The following is a 16,437-nucleotide window of genomic DNA, read 5'->3' as shown; positions in this document are numbered from 1 at the left end:
AAGCAGATTCCAATTGCTTGCGCGCGTGTCTGTGAATGTAATTTAGGTCAGATATTCTGCTTCATGGCTTGATGTACTCATAGATTCAGTCGGTAAACCGCAGTTTCTAAATCTTACCCATAAATGGACACCCCCCACCCCAACTAAATTAGCCACTTAGCATTCATCGATCAATGAATATCATGGTTTAAATAAGCCTTTGTCTCGAAAGAATGATTTTAGCCATGTGCACCCTTTTAATCGGCCTCACAGCAGTACCAGGAATAACAAACATGTCTGTCCTCTGCATACATACAAAAATGAAATTTTGGTGCAACAGCATCGAGGTGATTTGATTGATCCATGGAGAAAAAAAAAAGAAGAAATAGCCTCTCTTGTGTGTTTCACACTCGAAACAGCAAATTCACCATCACACTAAACCTTAGACCTCCAAGTAACTCAGTATTCATTAGTACCCCGTATAAGCTCATAACCAGTGCCAAACCCGCTTGAGTTATTATACATTTTATTGAATTATAACTCTGCTTTAAGACATGAAGGCCTGCCCCAGACGGGGAGGGGTGCAGGAATTAAATAAGCGCGGCGTGCTTCTATCACGTCCTTGCAGATGGCTGGTGTTGGATTACAACTCTCAACAATGGATCCTGGGAATACTAGCTGTGAACAAATCATCCTACGCCACTTTGAAAAACTCCAGCCACCAAATCCAGACTTCAGGGGATAATTCAGCCAAGGGGGCAGAGGGCTGTTGTGGGTGACACGGAGGGGTTTGGGTCTTTTTCTCCTCTTGAAACTGAATTTGATCTGCGACTGTGAGCCGCCTACTTAAATGTCACCATGTGAAGTGATTTTGTGTCTGCATGTCAGGGTTGCGGTTTGATAATGCAGGCAATTAAAACCTTTGTGGGTAACTTTAACTTTTGTATAGCTTAACATAAATCCTAAATATATTCTTGCGTTACAACAACCACAATCTTGAAAATTGCTCATAATTTTTTTTACGGTATTATTTCTCTATTTCAGAAAAACAGGTTTAAGTTACACATGTGTATAGAAATGTTGAGATTGGTGAATGCTAAATGGACTGTGATGTCTATACGCTGATGGAACATAAAGGTAAATAAACACATCTCAATAGAAGACAACCTTGAACCTTACTAAAAAAGTATACATAGATGCAATAGAGTGAATGTTTTATAACAGAGCTAATTGGAGAGTGGTGTAATGGTGCAGTGGTTAGCACTCTCACAGCAAAAGGCTTCTGTGTCTGGACCTAAAAGTAAAGTAAAGTAATGAAACGTAATGTAGAGCTGAGTATATATATAACATAATGGAACTTAGCTAAATGGAACATAGCCTATTGTAACGTACCGTGGCGTAATGTAATGTAGCATAACGTAACATAGCGTAGCATAATGGATGTAACATAACAAAATGTAAATCCAAAACTGTTCAGTTCTTGTTACGACTGACAAAAACAAGTCAATCTCCACAAACTTCCTGTTAAAAGAACCACATAATACAAATTTAGATTGTGTTACTTTGGCTGTGTTCATCTTGTATATATCTGGGAGTTAATTTGTGACCGACCACAAAGGCATAGCAAATGGATTGATTTTTATGCCTCGAGTCCAGATACTTTTTTATTTTCTCTATAAATGCAAACTGACACTGGACCAAGACTGCGAGATTATAAACACTGGCGCTGTTTTGAGGTCAATTTAATCACCCTTGTATTGTGTATATTATATATAGTGTGCACTATTTCATCAGAGTGCACAATTTAGGCATGCTGTACAACACTAACAACAGTTCATTTTGATTTCAGGTTAGTGCTTTTGGTGAGTACTTAATTATCACTGCATTTTTGAATGGTCACAATGATAATGGATGCTCATTTCCAGCTGCGGAAAACAGCTGAAATGAATCAATCTATCATTATTTTTCCTTTCCTTGCATCAATGCAAGGAAAGGAACACATCCTTTATGTGTTCATTAAAAGATTTGACACAGCAGTTTGCACTAGATCTTCATACACAACAGTTTCTACACAATGAAATGTTTGCTTCTCACCTCTGCCGATGACCTGGTTGAGATGGAGAAGCAGCCGCTCCCTGGCGATCACCACGTGCTGCACTTCAGTCAGTAGGTCTGGGTGGAGGCAGGATGGGTCGATGTGGACCGGCGCCATTAGCAGGGGTGATACCAAATCGCCATCCATCCCCATTCCCATCCCCAGACCCATCCCTATCCCACCTCCTAAGGCACCCAGTCTGGGAGACAGCAGTTCCCCATTGCCCCCATAAATAGGAGGAGCTGCTCGGCATGTCTCGGGCCTGTCGGTGCCCTGATCTGGAGAAGCAAGGGACATGGTAGGGTCAGAGGTCAGTGACTGTATCAGCAGTGCCTCGAGATGTCAAATTGCAATATATGATCAGAGAAGGATGGCTATGAAGGCAGAAAGAAACTTAACACTGTAATTGAGGTCGACAGAGGAGGAAAAACAAAGGTTTTCTTCAATGATTATAGTAGAAGGAAAATGAATTCCAAACTACCCACATTTTATTTAAAAGCCAGAACAAAAAACAGCCAAACGGAGTGGACACAGCTGTTAAGCTCAGCTACTGATCCTACAACCAAACCTCCTCCTACAACCTGTCCCTGCGGGCAAGCTTTAGTTCATTAGTAAGTCTACCTTCTTAGATTTTAAGCCTTTCAAGTCACATTTTAGCAGCTGGAAAATAACTTTGACCATGACACTAAATATCATGATACAAGCCTCTCACAGCCTGAGGATGCAAACTGAGAGAACAAAAAACACAGTTTTAGAACCACAGTTTTGCCTGATGGTCAACAACTCTACAATCATCCACCAATTGTGTTGGCTGTGTGTTAGAAACAGGCCATGGTGACAGATTAAGAAAATGATAATTGCTTAAAATTAATGTGTTTGGAATGGTAATCTGTATCATGATAATACTTTTAAATTATTTGATTTTTATAGATAATAACTAACCAAATCAAATGCATTATCAAAGAATCAATCACAAACCAACAGAGAGATGACATAGCTCTTTAGAGCTCTTTAGTCTTTTTATTTCGGGAGATTTGACACAAATGGTTAATTACCTGTCTGTTTCTAGTGCTACAAAGAAAGCGTTTCTGCGGAGCAATAAAATGCTTCCTTGAAATGGACAAAAGTGCTTAATTCATCAAGGCAAGGGTTGTTAATTCACAGCATGTACAGTAAGGCATGCATGGCTAGCATTAGCGTTTAGCCCCACGGTGAGGGAAGCAGAGTAGATAGGAGGGAGAAAGGTGGAGTAGGAGAAGAGGTTGACAGGTGGGGAGGGGCTTATCTGGTTGACGTACCCTCCAGCAGGGTTGTTCTATAGTCGACTGACTCGTGGGAGACCATTTCGTTAGTGGGGCTGACACTCCTCGCGTTAGCCAGCCTGTCCAGATGCTGGATGTGACCCCGGCCATCATACCACACCTCAGACAGATCTAGAGACAAAGGGCAACGGGATGTAGAAAATGTAATGGAAAATTCAGTGGAATGGAAGGACGAGGAAGGACAGAAGGAGAGTAAAGATGGGTGTGTGGGGGTGGGTGGACAGGAGGGAGGTAGAGACGAATTACTGAGAAAGGCGAAGCATTTCCACCAGTGCGCCCCTCAGACAAACTTTTAAACGTCAAACCGACCAGGCAAAATGAAACCCAGCAGACACACATGCACACAGGTTAGAAGAAACACACTGAAGTTCATTTGCAATTATGTATTATATATGCAAATTATTAACACTTTTCTTAAATCATTGGTGAGCTGCTGCAATCTAATCAAACATTTTCAAGGAAAATGGCATTCTGGTCATTTAATAAACTGTCTGGATTTGTGAGTACATGTCATAATTAAAATAACATTTTGGAGCAGATAACATTAAAAATAATGGTGTTATGGTGATATCAAATGGCTCTAAGCCTCAAAACCCAGAGTGTCGTGGGCTCTGTGACCCTCTTTGGTCTTACCATCAATGTGTTTGTTCTTCTTCCACATCAGCAGCGATCCCAGCAGCAGCAACAGCAAGCTGACGCACACGCAGCCCACAACGAGGCCCGTGTAGTCCTGCTCCTGTGCCAGCGTCACCTTGCCAAGATGTCTGATGGAGTCTGCCTGACGCCACTGAAAATGGTTCATGGGATAAACAATATGATCAAACTGTCACTCACTAGAGGCCCCACTTTGTGCACTTTGTTTACTTTAAACAGTTTACACTTAATTAATTTAAAACTTTCTAATAAATATTACTTTCAGTATGACAATTAAAGTAGACATTTTTTCTCAAACAGTTACATGCTGGAAGAACGATGTAGCAGTGTTGGTGAGCAGCAGTGTTACCACTGTAAGTGTAATCGAGTTCCTGACATTTCAAATTGGAGACAGGGCTCATTATGCATAGTTTTTGTATGAATACAGCCTTTCTCACCATGTCTCAAGTTATCTTCCTGAAATAGCCTTGCAGCCCTTGCTCTATTGACAAATAGTTTTGCATTTATGTCATCATAAGAAGCAGGCATGTGTTTTCTCTTGTGTTGGCTCTGCTCTTTACTCTTTTGGGGTTTATTAACACACCTGACCATGAGGTTGACGAGCATTTTAAACGATAATTAAGTACCACTGGGTTGACTGATTTCCTGTACACGTTTTCACAGTTCTAGCAATTGCTTGAGGTAGCACCTCATTGTTCTGTGTTTCTACGACAAAGTGGGACCATTTAGGTCTTCGAAGGATGCTTTTACTGTATTTCTTAGTATAAAAGAAACGTTAAATGACCTGGGAGTGCTGTGATTACTTGAGCTGTAAGTGATACACTTCTTCAGAGTAACAACCTAACAAAAGATGAAAAAACTCATGACCTCTGCAGCCCAACACTGCTGGTGTGTGTGGACTGGAAACCACTGAAGGATCTGCTTCTAAATGTTAAACATGATCCCTCATCTTAAGCTTATTACAAATTAACTTTCCTACAGCTGCATAGGGTCATTTTTCTAATACTTATAGACTGCACTATGGTGTCTGTAGGAAGAAGCTTGAATAATAATGACTATCATAGCAGACATGATACATATGCAATGTCATGCATGCATATATAGCCATGCATGACACAAAAGCTTTTAAAAACGTGAAGCTGGCACTCAGTCACACACACACACACACACACACACACACACACACACACACACACACACACACACACACACACACACACTCTCTGTTGCCACAGTCTGCAGCCAGATTACATCAGTGATATTGCTTCTGCCATTATTAGGTTCTGTGGAAATGAGGTTTCCACTGCTGCTTGCTGCTGCAGATGGGATGATGTGTGTGTGTGTTTGTGAGTGTGTGTGCCTGTCTGTCTGTGTGTGTAAATGAGACTGTCGGGACATGTCTGAAGGTAGGGGATATATGAATGCGAATATGTGTAAGTGTGTGTGTATGTGTGCGTGTGTTGCTGTCTGAAGGCTTGTGGCGCTAAAGGATATTGGCTGACCCTCCCCTGAGATAAAAGCTTTCCTCTGAAGTCCAGTTCACAAGTCAACAGTGATGAGCTAGATAGCTTTCGGTCTGGAGGCGAGTGGATGTTATCTCTAAGGATGACATGAAGAGGTCTATAGCTCAGCAAATTATATTAGTTTGCATCACAAGAGCGGGCATTTCTAAATCTACTATGATGATTGAAGGGCTGTTGGCTACAACGAAAAACACTCAAATTCTGGAGAAACAAATAATTGAGTTGTACTTTCTAAAATCTGTCGAGTAAGAACCTTAATGTGCCATATGATCATGGTGTGATATATGTTACTTTTATATCGAACAACATCACTTTTACGACACTTTGCAGTGTTGCAGGTTCATTTTCCAGCTAAAAATAGAAACTAAATATCTGCAAAATAATTCTGGACAGATTGTGGTCAGGTGTATACTGTTTTCTTTAACAATCCTGCAGGTTGATTCTCAACAGCACAAGCAGGGAGACAGGTCAGACGTGAGGGAAGGATGAATGCGGCCAAATAAAGAGAGATCATACGACTTGAAACTGTGGCCATGACAACACTGGAGTACCTTATCCAGACTTATGCCACAGAACATTTGTTGAAAGACATGATGTGACAGACTGATAGAGTTCAAGTCCAAACACAGTTGTGCAAAGCCTGCAGACTTACCCAAGAACATGCCAAAGGAGCCTCAAAAATGTATCAATTAAGAATCTGATATTTAAAAATGCAACATTTTTAATATGACCAAAACTCAGTGAGCACACTGGAGTGTATAGTAGGAGCAGAAGTGACCTCAGTGCTGATGTATATTCAAGTGACAAGACAGCTGGTGTTTGAGGCTGTTCACTCAACACACTGTGTAAAAGACTCTTTCTGAGCTGTTTTTTATTAGGGACTGCATTAGAGCAGACTTATTGAAGTTTCCTGTAAATGATCTGGAACACTGAAGGAATGTAGCGTTTCCCATGAGTCCTCCCAGCAGACAATGGACTAATGGCAAAATGGTGTGGTTAAAGCCAACTGATGGCTTCTACAGCGATGCTAATTTTCATTTTATAATTTCTGTTATTACTGCTACTACTAATAAATAATAATAATGATAATAAATGATATAAAAACAACTTAAACCTGAGTTAATTGGTATTAAAACAAAATGTAATGAAATGTAAATAAAATACTAATGGAAACAAAAAAAAAGCTGCACATAATCTCTCCATCTTTCATCAGAATATATTACTGCTCTGTGGCGAGTCACCCTCGTTTCCTTCAGAAGCAGGTGCTGTTATATGATATGATACCTTTTATTGCTGAAATTCCTCCTGTGAGCCCAATAATACAAACAGAGGGGAGCTTTCATAAAAATGCACCACAAGTGGTTTTATGGGCTTTTGTTGTATCAAATCTATTCACCTCAGAATAGCTTTTAGAATTGTTTCATCATCCTCGGGCATTTGTGCAGGTAGAATCAGGGTTATGACTAGGGATGGGTATCGTTTAGGTTTTATCCGATACCGGTGCCAAATCGGTACTTTTGAAACGGTGCCGGTGCTCAAACGGTGCTCAAACCGGTGCTTAAAGAATGGAGAACACAAAATTGGTCCAAAAACCTCTCATGTTCAGCTGTTTTTTGTAAAAAGATAACAATGTTAGCCTTTTCTGCAGCTATGGGGCATATATGGTATCACTCTTGGCTGGAAGCAGTGCTTAAACAATGGAAAAAACACAAACTTTGTCCAAAAACCTCTCATGTTTAACTGTTTTCCACTTTTTCTTTGGTCATTTTAGCCTTTTTAGCCGGGGTGAAGGGAGTATCTGCCATCAAACAAGAAGACAGCCGCATGTAGCTATGATGGTGTTTGCTAGTTCACCTTACATGCATTAATGTAATAACGTGGTTAGCCTACTCAACGTAAATTAGCTACTCACACAGAGAAGAACGGCTGCTGCTGCCACCATCATCCGTCATCATTTCTGCTACACTGGCAGGGCTAGGGGCCAGGACTCTCCTCTTCGTGTTTTTGGGGGATGTTGCATAACAGGCAACCCACCCGCAGTAGATGTGCTCGGTGTGAGGTCTCGCAGCAAGCTATCAAATACGGCGCATTTCTCGGCTTTTAAAAAAAACGCTATGCGTCGCCAGGTGTTTCATCGGATTTGAGGTGTTGCCTCCTTTGACAGTATCACAGTATCAGCTTAAAGCACTTGTTGCTGCTGAGTTTGCATATTTTGCTGTGAAGTACAGCCAGACTTTTGACCGCTTCGCCTTGGACATTTTTAATCTGTAGCTCTGCTCTAACAGAACGTACGTACCTGGCCCCGCCTACTATCCTCGGAAACGTAAAATGATTGGCTAGAATCTAAAGTGTATCACAGCTCAGGAAAAAAAAGCACCGAAATAAAGCACCGAAATGTGCGCTGCTTTTCGGTCTGGTTACTACCGTTTATGTCAGAACGACACCGGTACCCATCCCTAGTTATGACCAGTAAGTAGCTGGTTTGTTACAACCAACATACTTCTTTATCTCTGGCCAATATTTCACTGGATGAGTGAGACAGGTCACGGCACCGTGCATTGTCTTTAAGGAAATGAATACAGACTGAAACATTTAGCTTGCTATTACTAGCAAGGGGGGGTTATGTGTAAGTCTGGTGTGTGGATGCATGTTTGTGTTGAACTCAGTGAAAAAAAGGTTTTATTAACTGAGGTGTTAACTGACTGTTGGACACTTTGAGTGGAGGTATAGAGATGTGCTGCCAGTGTACTTATACATGGTGTGGTTTCTCTACTTTTCTGCACTTGTGTCTAAATTTTTAATTCTAGGATTTTTGTAGGTTCATCCATCCATCCATCCTCGAGCCTATCCCAGCTGTCATAGGGTGAGGGGCGAGGTACACCCTGGACAGATCGCCAGTCTGTCGCAGGGCTAACACACAACCATTCATGCTCACATTCACTCACGCATTCACACCTATGGGCAATTTGGATTAATCAATTAACCTATCCCCACAAACTGCATGTCTCGCATGCATGTTTTGTAGGTTTTAGGGACTAATGTGTAAGTGTTTATTTTTTGTTTTTTGACCATCGAAAAAACTAAAATCTGGCACATAGGGCTGGTAATAAACAGAATATAAATATCATTTTTATTGTTTTTATTCAAACTAAAACTTGATTCCATATTTGTGAAGCCATAACAACATCAGTCTCTTAGTGCCTGTGTAGTGCACATTTTTCTCACCTCCACCTGCAGCTCCTTGGCTGTGGCAACCTGTAGCTCAGTGGGTACGATGCACTGCAGAGTGTTTCCGACTAGAGTCAGACTCTCACAGCTGTGGTTGGAAACGGTGAGGACCTGACACTTCATTGCTTCCCTGTCCATCCGATCGCCCTGCAGTAGGGAGAACAGGGTTGGAAAGAGAGAAAAGAAGGATTAAGGAGGGAGCGAGAATAGGAAAAAGAAATGACATTTAAGATCAAAATTTTCCAAAGGTTGGTCAACTTGAAGATTGAAGTAGGACTCAACAACATTGCACCATACTTTAATACTAAGATAAAGGTTTACATATTTAATTAGCATTAATCAGTTCTAGTAACTTAATTTTACAGTTCTCTTGTGCAGTTGCAGAACTAATTCTCTTGCCTGGAGCCAAATTTCAGAGGCAAATTCATGGCTTTTTTTGAGGGCATACTGGAATTTGTAAGCAGAAGGCACCGAAACCAGAGGAAAGCATGCCAAAGCAAATGAGGTGCATCCTTCTTCTTCACAAAGTTAATGATGACTCATAGTGATTTAAACCAGTGAACACAAACTGGACATCTTATTGGAGCTGATGAGATTAAGACAGAGCAACTGTCTAGGGTTCTAGCTGCGTGAACCCTAGTGGGATGACAACAAACACCCCACTGAGATGTGACTCGAGGCACACGCAGCTGCTCACCACGTGAGTGTGAGTGCGTTTAACTGAGTTAGTGAGCATGTGCTCTTTGACGGAAAGCTGTGAGAAAATATTAGCGCTTAATTGGCTCTTCTGGCTCCACTCATTTCCTACTCTAGGATTCTGTTGTTCCTGCGTCTTCTCTGCTCGTTCTTGTGATTTCACATCTCTCTTCCCCTCTCCCTCTGGCTCACACACAGACATAAACACACTTGTTTGAGTGCAACAGAAGGCAATAAAGAGAATGATCACATTCCTTGCGTGACAGCTTGGGATTTTCCAATTTGATACAGAGTGGTAGCTCACACCTGTTCCTGCACTCACACACTTTCCCTCTTATGCAAACACACACACACACACACACACACACACACACACACACACACACACACTTGCAATTACGTTGCTCACAAAGACAATACATGTTTATCCAAAACACTTCTAATGCTGTGTCTCCTCCCCATAGCGTGACTATATTATAGACACTGCAAAGAGGGGTTAAAGTTGTTAAAAACAACAGCACAGTACCATTCCCTCTAAATAAACTGTCGCAATGAAAATTAGAAGTGATCAGGATAGTGATAAGAGCCTGGCCACGAGCCAAAGCCAACAGCCCGGTTCCTTCACATGCTTCACACTAGTGCTGTCAGTCAAAGGTAAATATTCCTTTATTTGGCTGTTATTTGCAGCCATTTGAGGCTACAGTTATCAGATGGTGCTAAATGAGCCCAGCATCTGCCTCTTTCATTGAGGCCACTGTGAAGTAGGGTTATCAGATGGCGTTAAATGCGGTCTGTTTCAGTGCAATGACTGGTACCACCTCCCCGTGGGTAAAAATGGGAGGTTTGTCTGGGCTGAACGGGGGATATATGTTGGGGTGTTGGTGGATTTAGCATCAGGGGCAAGGTCATGTCTGGGAAAAAAGTGAAAGAAGAAGAAGAAAAGAAAAAAAGAAAGCAGCCAGGGTCCCATGCAAGAAGTTCAGCACAGCTGCCATAATCCATCAACAACATAAAAAAAGGGACAAGGGGAGAAATATGTATTTCATTGTGTTCCTACAACAGACTCGGGGGACTGTGGTGTTCAAAAAGCAGCATTAATATGTCAAAAGCTTTGCCCTCAGCAGCAACAACAATGCAAGTCAATAGAGAGCATGCACAGAGAGGTATAACAGTGGAGGAGGGATGGGGATGTTGGTGTGGAGGATGGAAATGATGGGAAACTGACTCTGCATCCTGTTTTTCTTTCAGTATTGTTTCCTTCCCCACTTGACCTGGACCATGGGGGGCTTTACGTGTGAATGCGTGTGAGCACTGGAGGGTAAAGCGCAGGAACTATGGGGTGTGAACTTCCACCTGTCTCAAACTTGTCAATCTAACTTGTGAACTTAACAATACAGAATAGAATACAAACACTAATGATTTCTTCTGTTTTTGTTCTATTTTTCTTCTGCACCTTTGTCTTGCTCTTGTCAAGCGAGCAAAGCATTTCTTGAACTTGAAACTGAAATTTGTTGCAGCACATAGGAAGAGATTTTCTTAGCTATGGACTGTAGCCGGGTCATTTTTCACTGAACACTGCATTGAAAGTTCATAATGTTAAAAGTTGGTTTATTGTGCAAATCTCCTCACTTTGAGCTCCACTATGCTCTTGTTGTCCCTAGAAGTGAGCTTAGGGTCCTGGAATAGCGGGTCCTCCACATAGATCATATCCAACTGTTTAGTTGAATAGCCGTCCAGGACAAATGACACCCTGGTGATGACTGGCGGCTGCATGCCCAGTTTGACCAGAGAGGGTGTTGTGCACTGGATGGAAGTCTGATTTTCACCATACACACAGCTCTGGTGGAAAGACAGGTGGGACAATAGACAGATAAAAATGCATTAGACCACTGTGGAAATGCAGACACCTTTCAAGATCATTTTAGTTCATTGAAAAAACAGAACAAAACCAAAACCATAGCAAACTACTCAGGTACTCTGGGGAAAAAACACTTTCCTTGTTAAACTCCAGGGTGTTTCTTTTATTAAGAAGCTTACAAGCTCTGATGTAAGGTTGCAAGGAATTAAGATAATAATGTCTGGGTGATCAGAGACACATGTTCACAAATAAAGGAATCCAAGTTATTTGTAGACACTATATCAAAATATATCTTACTTTTTCCAGATTTATGTACTATTTCTTTTCTCTGTATCTGACTACAGAAGAACCATTCAAATGATCCAATTTAGATTTATGGAAATCTATTCTCAGCTTCTTGTTGTGACTTAAAACAGTGTAAAAAAGAAAAAAAGGGCCATTCAAAAATAGTCCAAACTGCATAAAACCAACTCCCTTTCTTGACTGCTCGCTCTAAGCTTAACCTTTAATGATACATAAAGAGCAGCAACCATTAAAAAACCACAACAAATTGATTTTTGGCACCTCTCTGACCCAGTCTTTAAAATTACAGACACACATCTGCACGCATGCAACTCTTCAACTACTCTTGATACTTGGTACTGGGTTAAGCTCTTGATTCAGTCACTCTGTAGAGCAACGATGTAATAATTCTTCATTTGGGAGCTTCTCTTACACTCAACACATTACATGGGACTGTGCCTGCTGTCAGCCACTGCTGTGTTTACACGTGTAGCCTAGGGGCACAACAGAGTTTTATCCTTTGTTGGATTCCACCCACATAGGCCTCACAGCTTTTGTGCTCGCTAAGGCCCCCAGTGAGAGACAGACAGCTTGGAAAATAGAAAACAGCCCTTTGAGGTGTGGCAGTTTCATGTTGTTTAACATTAATAAAGGTATCCAACAGGGATTGAGACACTGAGGCTGACATCTCCAGGCAGAGATCTAAACACGATGTGGTTGACTTAAGGTCTAAAGCTGGACTTTGTGTCTTTGTATATCCATATGATGTTGCACGGTGTGCTTATATAAGGGAAACATGAAATGTTAGAGTGCCACAGACTCACGTAAGGGAAATCCACTGCAAAGACAGTACGACAGAGGTCAGCACTAACCTACTACTATGCTGAACATCTGCATGTTGGTTTCTGTACATATCACTGCAATTGCAATACTAATCTGAAAGTTTTTCACATGCCTTCACATTTAAGCTAATAATGATTACACAATGATTTGCTAACTTATCTTCTCCCTGTAACCATGCTGTTTTATTTTTTGGACTAAAGGAGACAACACTGGATTTAGGTTTATGTCCAGACTCCGGTACAGAGGTCAAGCTTAGAGAATAAAAGAAAGGGTTTAGCCATTACACAAAGCAAATACCCATGCAAGTGACAGAAAGCCGTTAGAAAGTGTGATGGCATTATATGCTTCCATGTAGGTGCTCACAGAACAAACCATATTTGCTTGTCTGTGTGCCGAAAGATCAATGTTGATATTTGCTCTTTGGTAATGATAGACTGTGTTTATCTTCTGGGTTACAAAAGTAGATGTGTCCTTGAGAGCAGGAGTGGGAGGTGGAAAAACACCTGCTGTGCAGGCACACGGATGTTTTTGTGAGTCTTTACTGTCATTTAATGAAGTTCTTTAGGGACACAGAGATGCACCACAGAGATTTTTAACTTCTATTTATACAGGAAGTGAAACTCTTGAAATAAAGAATCTCTCTTGTGACAGTGTCCAGGGCCAAAATGGGTAGGATATGCCATGGATGGTTTTTAGTTGCTCTAAAGCAATAGTGCAATTTTCCCCCCCCTGAAAAACAAAGAAGCATATTTAACATCCTTTGTATTTTCAGCCTTGAATGCCAGTTATGTGACACTTAAAGAGACATGTCAATAATCATTGAATAATCACTGAGTAATAGCATAACAAAGAACAGGTAGACCACAACAGCCAAATGAAGACTAAAATTCAGCAGCACACGTCTGTTCCACGACTGCCATGCTTTTCTGACTGAATGAGATGAGGAGAGCAGTAACAGCATAAAATAGAGCTGATTTAAATCAGCATGAGATGGGTTGCAAAGCAGCTTGCAGATGCACAGTCTTATGATAATGGATCATGTGCCATGTTGTTTATATGTTTGGCTCCTCCCATTAGAGCTAGGGTGTGTGTGTCTTTTTCACTCCATCCTCCAAAGTGTGTGTTTGTGTTGCTTGAGACAGATGAAGACTGCTGACTGACTGATTTGAATAAGTGCCAGAGGCTGGATTGGATGATTGTATGGATAGACACCTTACCCCTGGTCTTCTCTGCACCTAACCAACAGCCAGCCAGCTGCTAGTAATTTTGAGTATCTGTGTGAGAATACTGGACTAAAACCTTAAATGAATACTGCAAACAGTTCACAATTATTTCAGTGGCTCCCAGTTAATAAACAGTAGGCTGGGTTCCCTATACTGTAAGCAACAGGGAAACCTGAATCAGCTCCAAGTGCACTTTAAATGGGACCTATTATCATTTTACTTTATTTCTGTCTGTGTCTAGCAGTAATGTAGCAATGCAGAGCCATAAAATGTCAATGATATTTTGCAATCTGAAATTATTACGTGTGAAAAAACCAATGGTGATGTGAAATAGACAGGTCCGGAGATTTTTTCTTTTTAAACTTTAAGGCAAACAATTGAAGCAACTGCCAATGAGAGCAGGATACTGGTGATTAGCATATCACCTGGTAGTACATACATTAGAGGGTTATCTATGCAACTGGAACCTGGAATAACTGCTAGTGACAAACCATCATCTTCAACGCAATGGTAGATGAGTGACTCACTCCCTGTGTGGACTGTTTTTTCTTATCTCTAATGATCTTGGCTACAAGATGGTGGCGTGCACGGACGCAGCGGCTCACTGCTCTTCACGTTTTGTGGTTTTTTTTTAATCTATCAGTGAAAGCAATCATCTCCATGGGTGTGGGCAAAGAAATCGCCATGCACCCGCTATTCAAATCATTTGTTCTCAAGGAGCAAATAATCAGAAGAACTATAGAATAGGCCCCTTTACACTTTAATATTTTCAGTGTATTTTCTTCACAATGGGAGATCTGAATTCTTAAGACTATGACTTGAGAATAAAGAACCAGCGTTTTTCATGGGGTTAGACCAGTTGGGAAACAATGTATTATGGAGTCAGTATAGTTTGTTATATGTAAAATCACTTGGCAGACTGGCTGAAATCTGACTTCTAACATACTGATTGATATCTGCCTCCCTGGAGAGGTGCTCTGACTGCAGGAACAGCAGTATTGTTGAAGTGTGGCTGAAACTTCCTCACACATTTGCCAATCTGATTCCCTGGTGAGTCGCCCAAATGGACACATACAAACACATGCAGAGGAAATGTTCATCTGCAAATGCTTAAACGCAGACATAAAGTGCACAAACACAATCAAAACACAAAAAGCAAACATAAAGTGTGTGTTAGTGTGTGAGGGTAGCTCCCAGGTCTCATAACAAAAGCAATCCAATGCGCCTCTCTCGTTTACATATCAATAAGGAGCGGACAGAATAGGACGAAGGGCAAACCCCCTCCTCCTTGCCTCCCATGGGTGCAGTGAAAGGAAAAATATCCTGTGAATTAGTGGAAACTGCAGTCAGATTCATTGTTTGGTTGATGTCTCCTCTTATTTAAGGAGAGAAGGTGACGGGCTTTAAGTTGGGAGCAGCTGTGAATACAATTGCTGGGCAAGCTGGACAGCAAGTGAGCCAAGAGGTTTACTGTGGGGTGATGAGAGAACCAGCGATCCCAAAAACCTCTGCTGTCCCCGAAGGATCATTAGTGTAACAGCCTGTGAAAAAGCCAAGTCATAACGGAGCTCCCACGTACAAAAGTGCTTGTCACATCAAGAGTGATTTATACCAGAGCTGCTTCCTACCACACTGCGTTGTGCGGTCATACACTTTGGGTTTAAAGACTTCACTTCAGCTGCATCTTTGCTCAGCTTTTTAGTGTCAGTTTTATTATTTCTTATTTTGCCTTTTATATAATGCATTTTGCACCCCCCTAAGACACTCTGTCTTTTTATATATGCTCTTACTTATCTCTTTTCAGTTGCTGAGCTGGACTACACTACATTAAATATGTTTATCTATAATATAATGAACTCTTTGCAAGAGTACTTTATGGGTTATCAAATAAACATAAGTTTATTTGAAATCCTCAAAATCAGGTTTTGGAACTGTTTGATATGTTTTAACCCACAGATTGACATATCTGGCATTAATTACCTGTTTATTGTTGACAACAACTGTTTTTTCTTGATAAATGGCTGGTACCACTTTTATCTTACGGCCTCATATTTTAGCAACAGCGCAGGTCTAACAGGAACATGGGAAAGTAAAGAAACTGTGAGGCATTCAGGTGTCAGCTGGAAGGATTATTTCCTCCAGGATGAGATAGGAAGAGGCGTCTGACACGAAACAAGCCAATCTGTGAATTCAGGCAACAGGTGTCTGGCTGTGGTGAAGCCTCCAGTTAAACCAAACTATCTGTGATGGTGCAGTACAGCAAAGCAGTCCTGGCATCATGAACTCCACTCCCCGAGCTTTGTGTTAGGAGCAATGTGAAAATTCACAGATGACATTTTGCTGGGTTTTTTTGTGTGTATATGTAGCCTCCTTTGACTTTGTGACCATGCCAGCTTTTCACGATGGAGCATAAAAGAAATCTCTTTGATGTTTGTGGGAAAGCTGAGATTGGCTGAGACTGGGCTTTACTGGAGATCTAAAGGCCAGATATCAAGTCAACACTGGCTGTTTTTTTATGCTCTGGCTCTAGCTGAGACCCCTAAATCTCTGCTGTTGGTTTCTCAGTAGGTCTTGGTTTTTTTTCTACAACCTGTTTTAGTGTGAAGATCTCAGGGCTGAAGATCTCATCTGATTGGATGGCAGGTTTTCATTCTTTAACAGCTTCTCGGACACTAAGCTGATCACATGAACACAGTTCTAGAGCCATGACACGCCGGCTCACATTACTCTTGGC

The 16,437-nt window shown here is 41.3% G+C and overlaps 1 protein-coding gene across 1 annotated transcript in view; it reads right to left on the bottom strand.

Moving 5' to 3' along the window:
• The window catches only part of met (MET proto-oncogene, receptor tyrosine kinase), a 70,727-nt gene that overhangs the window by 11,761 nt on the left and 42,529 nt on the right, over positions 1-16,437 (bottom strand). The window contains exons 11-15 of the mRNA XM_085412982.1: positions 11,127-11,336; positions 8,799-8,948; positions 4,030-4,183; positions 3,373-3,507; positions 2,074-2,352 (exon numbers count right to left, since the gene is read on the bottom strand). Coding sequence (XP_085269108.1) covers positions 2,074-2,352; positions 3,373-3,507; positions 4,030-4,183; positions 8,799-8,948; positions 11,127-11,336 — 928 coding nt within the window. The remainder of the gene's footprint in view (positions 1-2,073; positions 2,353-3,372; positions 3,508-4,029; positions 4,184-8,798; positions 8,949-11,126; positions 11,337-16,437) is intronic.

Source organism: Rhamphochromis longiceps, linkage group LG7, assembly GCF_057381845.1.
Source record: "Rhamphochromis longiceps isolate RC_006_pf linkage group LG7, R_longiceps_female_GT1.1, whole genome shotgun sequence".
Taxonomy (NCBI): domain Eukaryota; kingdom Metazoa; phylum Chordata; class Actinopteri; order Cichliformes; family Cichlidae; genus Rhamphochromis; species Rhamphochromis longiceps.
This window is presented reverse-complemented; position numbering and strand designations above follow the sequence as displayed.